General features: G+C 43.1%; 1 protein-coding gene across 1 annotated transcript; it reads right to left on the bottom strand.

Moving 5' to 3' along the window:
• Positions 1–745: 745 nt before the first annotated feature.
• Positions 746–5438, bottom strand: LOC134450746 (mediator of RNA polymerase II transcription subunit 26-like). The gene is made up of 3 exons (XM_063200705.1): positions 5076–5438; positions 3736–3810; positions 746–2821 (listed from the first exon to the last, which is right to left on the bottom strand). The coding sequence occupies exons 1-3, from the start codon at positions 5145–5147 to the stop codon at positions 1103–1105; spliced, it is 1866 nt and encodes a 621-aa protein (XP_063056775.1). The 5' UTR covers positions 5148–5438; the 3' UTR covers positions 746–1102.
• Positions 5439–10715: the final 5277 nt, after the last annotated feature.

Below are 10715 nucleotides of genomic sequence, written 5' to 3'. Positions count from 1 at the left end.
AAAGACAGAGGGGAAATCAGGTAACAAGACAGGTAAAACAATGGATTTAAAAAGGGTATAAAGACTTAATGAATGAAGATATCCCAAGCGTACAAAATACAATGTTTACCACCACACACCATCTACATTAGACCACAGCTCTAATAAATAAACACGAAATGCAAAATTGCATTATGTTTCATATATGACGTTTTTCAGGTCTAATTTTACACCACCCAGCACCCAACAAGCACATAACACAGAGCCGAATAGTTATACACAAGGCTTTGCAGGTGACAATGGAAGGCTGCCTTTAGAGTAGGCCGCCTACCACCGACAGGTAGCGAGGATGAACACGCCCTTCCCGGCAGAAAGAGGCATGGCTTGACTAACTATCCGCTCATTGGGCCATAAGTCACTTCGTCTGTGTCAACTCCTCGGGATCATACCCACAATATTTGCTTGGAGTATACGATGATTTAGTTGGCATAGTAGATAAGGAACCATATGTGATAGATTTAAAAATTACTTTTTGAATAAAGAGGGTTATTTTGAGAACTCGCCTTTTAGTGTCTGCATTAACAGGTGCATACCTACAATAACACGCACCCAGTTAAAAATAGACTGGGATAACACGGTCTTCTCAAAATTGCAAACGAAGCACATCTTTAGAAGATGAATGGTAGAATGGCAATTAATTATAGTCTCTGCATATAAACAATTTATTTACCTCCTCCTTTACTCACAGTACAAAGTTCAAACTAAATAGATTTCATTTACCATTTTAATTTATGTTTTTTTTTTTACAACAAAAGATAAATTAATAAACATTTGCACATACACATCAAAACGTGTGCATTTTGCAGTTTTGCATCTCTGTCAGAAACTTAGGGGGGGAGAGAGATTTGGACAGAGGCCAACCTGGAGGCAGAATGGAATGTCGGTAAGTAACACGCTCGTCAACCCAAACCATACAAATGTGTATATCAAAAAGAAAACAAAAAAAGGGGGAGGAAGAAATTCAAGATTGCCAGAGTTCATTTTTTTGTCAACTCACTCATTCAAAAACCAACAGGGCCAAAACAGCTCCTATTTTTCACATGAAATTGAAGGCTACAATTCTTTAGTCTAGGCAAACGTATGGCAAGATATGCAGCTTGCCGTCATCCCCATGGGGGTCTAGTGATATGCATTCAGTCCAGTCGTGCCACTTGTCCTTGGTGTCGTAACAGCCGTTCACCCCGGCCCACCGGTCCGAGTGCAGCCTGTCCAGCTCCTCTCTGGACACCTCCTGCGTAACCCCCGGTAAGTTCGACGGTGGGGCTTGGGTCACCAGAACGTGCGTTTGCGTTTTTCTCCCTTCTTTATTCGAATGTCCCTCCTCGCGTTTCAGAAACTCCGTCATGAAGAAGTGGGCCCCTGGGGTTTGCGTCCCAGAGGAGTTGAGCACATTGCTCTGCAAGTTCAGGTATGACTGGATGATTTCGTTTCGAGACAGCTCTTTCCAGTTCGTCTGCTGAAGGGGGTTGGGCTGGGGAGGAGGAGGAGGAGGAGGGGGGGTAGGGGTAGGGGTGGGAGGAGGTGCGTCGCTGTGCCCGTCCGCCCTCCAATGGGCATCGGGCAGAGCAGGCATCTCCTCTTTGGGCTGCGCCTCCTTCTGCACTAAGGGTTTGATCTGCCCCGTGACGGGGTCGAAGGTCAGCTTACGGTCTTTTAACTTGGCCGGCTTCTTGCTGTCCTCCGGCTGCGTGCCCGTCAGGTTGACCGCCTGGTCTCGGGGCCGGTACTTCTTTTTCTTCTTCTTCTCGGTGGTGCGAGTGGACGTGTCGCTCTCCGCCTTGCTCACCACCTCCGTCGGTGCCGACCCGCTCCCTCCCCCGTCCGACACGTCCATCGCCCCGCCGTCCCGATGAGAAGAGCCCAGCCGCCCGTCGCCCTGCACAGACACGCCGTCCGCCTTCCAGCCGTGGCCCGAGTCGCTCGAGTGCCTTGCCTCCGTGACGTGCACCCCACGGAGCGCAGAGCTCGGCGAATGCAAGGAGCCAAAGCTGTCGGTGGGTACAGTGGGGCTGAGAGGGGGGGTTGACACGGTCGACACCCGTGCTCCTGAGGGGGGAGGCCATCTTCCCAGCGCTTCAGCTGCGTTGGACTTGGGGTTGACCGCAGAGGAGCAGGGGCTCTTGGGGGGCTGCTGCACCCCACCGGCGGCTGCGGCGGCGCTGTCTCTCCTCACCTGCTGCTGTAACACAGCCGTCTTGAGGAGTAGCGAGGCGCTGGGCGGCTTTGCAACGACGGGGGAACTGGGGTGGGGTTTGACGGCGATGATGGGGACTTTGCTAGTTCTGTCATGCTCCTGGTTGTCTGTAGTAGAGTCTTTGTCTGACTGAGAGTGCGAATTGTCGAATGTGTTCAAAGAAAGAGCCTCAGGACTTCCTGCAACGCCGTTAGTTGGAGGCGGCGTGGAGGAAACTGAGTGATGTTCAAAACCTGATGACGACAGTTTGGAGATTTTGGCTGGCAAGTGCTGTGTGTCTCTTTGTCCCCCTTTGCGCTTTCGGTGGCCTGACCCCTCCACCACCTTCGAATGGTTACAGTTGAGAAAATCATTTCGAATTTTCAGCTCGGGGCCAGTTTTCCCTGAGACCGAAGTGACGGCGGCTTGGGGCGAGTTGGAGAAGGCACCTCCGTTGGTTCCCGTGTTCTCCTTGGTGGGTGGGGGCTCCGTTTGACCCGGCTCGATAAGTTTCTGCCAAGTCCGTAACAGCTTCTTCGCCCGCTTCGCAAGGTCCTCATCGTTCGTCTTCTTTCTGACATCATTTATTAATTTTCCGAGACGAGTTTCCTGACAAGTAAAAAAACATTGCATTAACAATTGTGTCAACATTAAAGTCACCAAATGGAGATGTATGTCCATGTACAAACCTATATCTGAATTTCAGCTTTCCTGCTATTCTGCATGTTATGTCCTGCTTGTCCTAGCTTATGTGTGTATCTTGTACAGTACAGCATGATATGCATTTCCTGACTGTCTTAAACTTGTGTGTGCTTAAATGTGAGTATCTTGAATCTTGGGCAAGGTGTCAGACTTGTAGCCCAAAGGTTGCCGGTTCGACTCCTGACCTCCAGGTGGGGGGTGGGGGAGATTAACCAGTGCTCTCCCCCATCCCCCTCCATGACTGAGGTACCCTGAGCATGGTACCGTCCCGCTGCACTGCTCCCTAGGAGCGCCACTGAGGGCTGCCCCCTTGCACGGGTGAGGCATACATGCAATTTCGTTGTGTGCAGTGGGCAGTGTTCACTTGTGTGCTGTGGAGTGCTGTGTCACAATGACAATGGGAGTTGAAGTTTCCCAATTGGCTTTCACCTTCACTTGTTAACCTGCATGGTGTGTTTTTGTCCTGCTTGCTACTACTGTAAGCTGTGTGTATTTATGTTGTCCAGCATGGTGTGCCAATATCCTGCCATTCCTCTAAGCTCTGCATGACTTGGTCTTGTCTGCATGTTTTGGTTGTGTCCTACATATTTTTTTTTTATGTCTGCATGATTATGTCCTGCACGTTTTGACGTTTTGGTCTTTTCTGGCTTTGCTCGTTGTATATATGCCATGTTTTGTTTTGTCTGCATGTGTGTCCCTTGAAGTTACGTTTAGAATTTGCTTTCTTGGCCAGGGCTCACTTGGAAAATAGGCAACAGCATCAATGCGACTACCCTAGTAAAACAAAGAAGAAATAAAATGTGTACATTCAGTCGCGTTACCTCAAGAGCTTCTTTGGTGATGGGGTATCTCTCCAAATGTGTAATCACTTCCATAACAGCGATCATATTGCAAATCTGTGGCAGAAGAGTTGAGATATGGTAGATTTCAGCACGGAACAGTTTTGCAGTAATGGAACAGTCAAAATGATATCTATTATGACCGCATCCAATTTAACAGCATCAGGCCAAGCTGGTCTTGCTTTTACACAGCACCCGAAAGCGCAACTGAAAAACAGTCAGGGTAATCAATTTACATGGATTTTTCAGTTGTGCACCTGTTAGCAGAAAGCTTAAGGATTGAGGACAGTAAGCACATACTGCATGTTTTACAGTTTATGATGACAAATAAAGAAACTTTACCCAAGTCAACGAAAATGGTGTGAGTAGCAAGTGTCAACAGTGTACATAAACTCCACATTAGTAGGCTACTATGATGGCTACTATGGCTACTACTAGCTATAGTTATACATCTACTGGTGCCTCCATCAATCTACCTTGTGAAGCCTTTCAAAGATTCTAAACAATAACTAATAATATGTTGTGTCTAAAGAAGTTTGTTTGGCTGCCCCACGCCTAGCCTAGTTGACGTCGAGTCATCCAGTGTAAACTGGCCATCCAATAGATGAAGCCTACATTTGGGGATGACATTATAGCAAAACACAACTGGTAGACCTTACAAAGTTTTGATCGATGTTAAATGGGCAAATCACGGAGTGAAAAACGTTCAGACCACTGATTGTACAATCAATGGTTCAGAAAAAGCCAGCTGCCTGGTAACTGCGTACAACTTCAAGCTAAAGTTGAACAGGGGAGCAAACTTACAAACAAATCTCACACCCAACAGTGAGAACCTTAAATGATAACAACTGGCATTACGAATCAGTCATTGCGTATTGGACGCAATAAGTGACAGTCAAAATTTGAAACTGAAAGACTGAAATTCGAAAAGTGGCTGGGAAAGCTGTCGAAGTTGAACTTTACCACTGATTGCTGCAGCCTTGCTAGCCTTAGCTAACTGGGTAACAATTTACAAAATGTCAGTTTAGTGTCGGGGGAAAGAACTTTGTGATAAACCTGGATTAATATGGAATACGGCGTAAGCAGTAATAACCATATAAGCGTTGAAATTATTTTGGAATAACTTAAATTGAGTTACAGATCTACTTAATGCTGGGTCAACAACACTGCACAAGTTGCATACCAAAGTTAGCAACGTTAGCTTGCCAAACAGGCTTAACGTTAGTGTCTCTTTTTTTGCGCAAGCAAACTATATGCAAGCTTTCTGTCAATGCCGAATCTGTAGCTGATGAATCAGATATCTGTCGTCCATGAGTACTTACATTGCTTTGGCCATCAATAGCTTGCAGCAGCCGGTCTCTCATCTGCTGCGCGGTAGCGGAGGCCGCTGTCATTGCCTGGCAGTAGTGGGGACCTGCAGGCGGGGGGAGTCCTCCGAAGAGACGGGTGGGTGACTCGCAGACACTCACAGGCCTTTCGGAAAGTGAGCCGCCAAGTGGAGCCCCATTTCGTCCATAGAGCTCATCTCTGTGAGATAGCTGAATTTACTTCAAGCATTACCGGTCAAATCTTGTCTGGACGGAGTCCGAAGGCTCATTTTACCCCGTGGCTTCTCTGGTCATCCGCTTTCACGCAGCTCCAACTGAAGGATTCTGAGCTCTGTGTTCACCGTTGTTAAAAAAAAAAAAAAAAAGAATGCTGGCCCAGTGCATTCTGGGACGCGCTTGAAAAATAAAAACGTCACACGTCGAGACATGATGTCATACGTAATGTATTCTGCACGTACAATTTTATGTAGAATGTAACTGTTGCAGTTTCTTCCAGAATATGATGTTTGTTACGTATTACACTTATATGCAAACTGATAAATGAAAGCATTTACATTTCGTGTTTCAGGATTGCCAACTCTCATACACTCCAATAAATCTCACTCTAGATCATTTTTCTTTCTGTGCTGTATTTGTTTACTCATGCTCATTTCCAAATGCGTTTAAGTCCTGATAGGACAACAACTGGGAATTAGTGACTTCAGATGTAATGTACCGTTTATATCTTTTTTTTTTTTTTTTTTTTTTAATGTCTGTACTCATTTGTGACCAGATAAAAGATCGAAAAAAAGAGAGAAAGTCACAGATGAGAGCACAAACCAGAACACTGATTTCTGTGTAAAAGAAACGAAGTATCCAAGGCACTCTTCCCAAAAAAGTTAAAATAGCTTTATTAAATGGCTAAATCATTGTAGAAAAGTTAAAAACGCCAACATGTTTCGGCCAAGGAGTGGCCTTCATCAGGGCAGAGTCTGCCCTGATGAAGGCCACTCCTTGGCCGAAACATGTTGGCGTTTTTAACTTTTCTACAATGATTTAGCCATTTAATAAAGCTATTTTAACTTTTTTGGGAAGAGTGCCTTGGATACTTCGTTTCTTTTGCATCCTATTTTTTGACCAAAGAGCACCTTCGGACTACCAACTAAAAACGCCGTAGCCCTCCAACTTTTCCTACACACTAAGAAATGCTGGGTTGTTTTGTCAACCCAAGTGCTGAATAACAGCTATTGGGTAAACGTGTTGGGTTATTCTAATGCAGTGTTGGGTTACTCTAACTCAATATTGGTACAGTGGGGAACATCTATGCTACTCTGCTGATTGGGTTATTAGTTAGGTTACACAATAACCCAACTCACTGGTTTATTGTACCCAACACTGTGTTGCCCTGCTACGTTTGAAATCAGAGTTCCCTGCAGATAACGTTCTTTCTGCCTGCCCGCCCTGGAAGAAGTGAACTGACCGGAGTCTTCAACAAAAATGAAGGTTTGTAATGTGTTTTTACTGTTTTGTCTCCAGCTAACTTTAGTTAACTGCCTAAAGCTGATAGATGTGTGATAGCCATTCGTTCATCCAACGCATTTCTTATCTTCCATATCGATCTATGAAGTATGAACCCATAGAATAAGAAGACCGTTGCCCAAGGTAGTCTCTACACAAACCTAAACCGTTGGTTACTCTCAATTACCTAAAGCAATGGAAATGGAGTCAACTAATCTAATCATAAGAAACACTGGAATGAATCTCGTCTTGAAACCAGATGGGATGAATTTTAATTTCACGAAACTCGCCTGTAACTTCAATCTGTGTCCAACCGTCTTTTGGTTTCCACGGTAACTCTCGACACAAATAACTGGCCGCAGTGCCGCCGCTCTGAAGTTGGTCTCTCGGCGGGCAAATATTATCAACTCTCTGCCGCGAGTTCGCGTGGAATAAGTAGCACAAATCAGCACAAGTTAGAGAAATTAACAACAACGGAAAATACGGACGTGCCGTGTATCCCTATTCAGTTGGACTATTGCTGCTGGCATCTGCTAGCCTAGCGAGCCAGACCCGTACAGCATCTGCAGCTCTGCTCAAGGTAGGCTAGTTCATGGCTGATTGCTAGTCTGTGTGGTTTTAGATCCAGCTTTTCAGATAAGCCTGGACGTCCGCGAATTGGGCTTCGATATGCAGACATGTCAGGACGGTTAATACTGTAGAAATATGTCAGCGAGCATGGTAGGCCAATAGCTACTACCTCTGGTTTAACAACAATGTGGCTTTCTATTTGCTATATGATTGCAGCTATGAAAAGAAGGAAGGAGACGTCCAGGACTGAACAGAGCTGTCACCTGTCACAGTGCAGTGCACCGACTGACTGCCGTGAGTAGTGGGCCCTATTTATAGTTTTTCGGTGTGGGCAGGCCAAAGCGAATACGGTGCTTTTCAAAGAAAAAAAAATGTAGAATGTTGGTGTAATATTGCAATGATAGTCTCCTTGGTGTAATGTGATGAGCATAGTCTACTTAAAATATATTTTGCTGCAACTAAATGGATGTGGCCTATTATTCAGATAGAATAATCTCTAATGTGTTTCTTACCACTATTTTAGGCTATTTGCTTGGATGTTGCTAAAAGAAAGGAGGCCTCCATTCTTCATTGTGCAGCACTACTGTGGGTAAGTCACTGTTTTGTCCATGTTGCAAAAGTTTGGCTACCACTAGTGCATCCTTATACACTTAAGCCTTGACCAAATTGAGTTTCATTGCTAGTGATTTGATCTCATTCAATTTCGATCCTCATATCAGCATTTTTGTTTTCTGAAACTTGTTTTTAATAGCCAATACTTTCTGATTTAGCTATTTATTTCACAGACAGTCTGACCTGTGTCTTGCAATGTCATCATCATGTTATAATTTTGTAACTAAATGTCACATGTGTTTTTCTTTTCATTCAGAGGCCGAGAGAGTTTTGACAAGGCTTCTGTACCCAGGAGGCGGAGGCAGCAATTCCAGCTTCAATGCGCACAGTCCTTTAAAAGGGACACCCAGCTAAGATTTTATTGCAAATTCTACACAGAATGTACTGCTCTACACATTTGTTTTGGAAACACTGTGTATTATTGTAAGTGTACACCAGGGGTGGGGAACCTTTTTCATTTGAAGGGCCACTTCAAATTACTCTGAGGGCCGTGAAAGTCCTCCGAGGGCCGTACAATTAACACAAACCAAGTAGGATTTCCCCCTGCACTCTAGGCCTATATGGAATGCAGCCACCTTAAAACAGACCTTAACTTCTATATGTCCCCTGAATATAACTTTCATTGTATTGCAAATGTTTCTTTTACAAAATATGCCGTATTTCATATGAAGCTGCATCATATTAAAATTGTCTCAGGGGCTGGATAAAACGGCCTCAAGGGCCGCAAACGGCCCTCCAGACATAGGTTCCCCACCCCTGGTTTACATCAATACAGCAAATTCATGGTGACACTACAATGACCTCAGCTATTTGGTTGTTTCTAGTGTTTAGGTACTGTCACAAAGCAGTCTTACAAACACATTTATTAATCTCTGTATCAACATTGAGGTTCTCATATAACCTTTCCCCATTCTATTCCCAAGTAAAAATGGTGCTCCTAGAAACAACCTTGAAGGCATAATGCCCTTCACTTTCAACATGGGTCTTCTTTGTAAACTTTGAAAGTGTATATTGAAAAAGTAGGCTATGTTATTTTTCTATATTAGTAAATAATGAGTTTTCCATAATGTGCAATGCTTGAAAGTGTTTCCCAGTGTGTTGTTACCCTATCATTTTTCCATTTTTTTGTCCATGTTTTTGAATAATATCCCTTCCTGCCTTTTTTTGACTGTATGATAACATGTCTGTTATATTGCTCTATTTTATATTTAAATGCAATCATCTTTGTTGAAAAGTGTGAAAACAAAATGGGACAATAAAATCAATGTATTGCACAAACTGGTGTGTTTATTTTGCACAGTCTGTGTCACATATAATAAGTGATACATTTATTGGGTAAATTTAACTTCATAATTAAGTAATTTAAACAGAATATTGGGGCTGTATAACCCATATATAGGATATGATGTAATAACCCAACAATGAAGTACATTCAATATAACGGTTTGGTTAGAAATAACCCCACATTTGAGTTAATTGTTTTACTCAACCTGTTGGGTTGAAATTTATAACCCAATTCATTGTATAAATACAACCCAATGCGAGGTTGGTCCAATAGTTACCCAGCACGGTAGTAAGAATTGGGTTATTTTCAACCCATCATTTTTAAGGGTGTATTGTTACAGATTTCTGTGTGTTTTGTGTAGGCCTACTTGAATTCAGTGGCCCCTTGAATGAAAAAGGTTCCCCACCCCTGGTGTAGCCTATAGGCCTACCAGGCTGATAAATAACATACCTAATAAACCTGAGGCAGTGGCACAAAGTTAGGCCTAACTAGTCACATCTCATATACAAGTATACTGTACAGGCCTTGTTGGGGGCCTAAAATGACTTTGTATCAATAAGAAGTACAGTATATCACAAAAGTGAATACTACCTCACAGTTTTTGCGGATTTTTGAGTATATCTTTTCATAGGAAAGCATTACAGAAATTTCACTTTGACACAATGATTAGTGACCTTTTAACAACTTATTTAACCGCTTAAATTTCTTGTTCACTCAGAAAAAAACAAAATACAGCCATTAATGTTCGAACATGTACTCACAAAAGTGAGTACACCCCAGATGAAAATCCGGTAGAGAAGGGGCTGTGTTGGCTCGAATCGTCTCGAAATGAAACGAAATGAAAAGGGAGGCCATCAGTGTGCGTTTCAACCTTTCTTTCTGGCTAAAATTGATTGGTGTTTGATTTGAATGTAATCCTATGGAGAATATCATGATCTGCTTCAGGAGTCACAGTGCATGTTGACATGCATGTTTCTTTTAGGTGTATTTCAGATTGCCAATGTTGACAGCATTCATGCATCCCCAAACCATGTCAGTCCCCCTATCATGCTTGGCTATTGAGAGGATACACATTTTTTTTGTAAAACTCACTTGTTTACCATCACACATGCTTGACACCATCTAAAGCAAATTCGTTTATCTTGGTCTCAAGAGAGATGAACAGACCAAGGATATGGATCACTGGAACCATGTCGTGTGATCTGAAGAGACCAAGATAAACAATTTATTTTTTCATCTGAGGCATGTTCAAACATTAATAGCTTTATTTAGGTTTTTTTTCTGAGTGAACAAGACATTTAAGCGGTTAAATATGTTATTAAAAGGACACTAATCATTGTGTCAAAGTGAAATTTCTGTAATGCTTTCCTATGAAAAGATATACTCACAAATCTGCAAAAACTGTGAGGGGTGTATTCACTTTCGTGATATACTGTATGAAACACACACACACACCAGAATTTTGTGGAAAGGCCTCCAGGAAGTAGGCTACCTCCTGTACAAGTAGCTGTGAGGTCAAGTGTAGGCTACGTAGTGTAGGTATTACCCTCTGATGAAGACGGAAGTTATACCGTCGAAACATGTCAGGTATAAGATACAATTTTCCATGTCTTAAGTAAAAGAAAATCTCAAGTGTATGACACCATCTATATAATATTGTAGCAAAAAAT

The sequence above is a fragment of the Engraulis encrasicolus genome, chromosome 6 (genome assembly GCF_034702125.1).
Source record: "Engraulis encrasicolus isolate BLACKSEA-1 chromosome 6, IST_EnEncr_1.0, whole genome shotgun sequence".
Taxonomy (NCBI): Eukaryota; Metazoa; Chordata; class Actinopteri; order Clupeiformes; family Engraulidae; genus Engraulis; species Engraulis encrasicolus.
Note: the sequence above shows the minus strand (reverse complement) of the source record. Positions and strands in the feature narration are given on the sequence as shown.

Coding starts and splice junctions, on each gene's coding strand:
- LOC134450746 (XM_063200705.1), bottom strand. CDS start 5,147: ATGACAGCGGCCTCCGCTACCGCGCAGCAGATGAGAGACCGGCTGCTG. Junction 3,811..5,075: donor CTATTGATGGCCAAAGCAAT/GTAAGTACTCAT, acceptor CTTCTGCCACAG/ATTTGCAATATGATCGCTGT. Junction 2,822..3,735: donor TCACCAAAGAAGCTCTTGAG/GTAACGCGACTG, acceptor TTTACTTGTCAG/GAAACTCGTCTCGGAAAATT.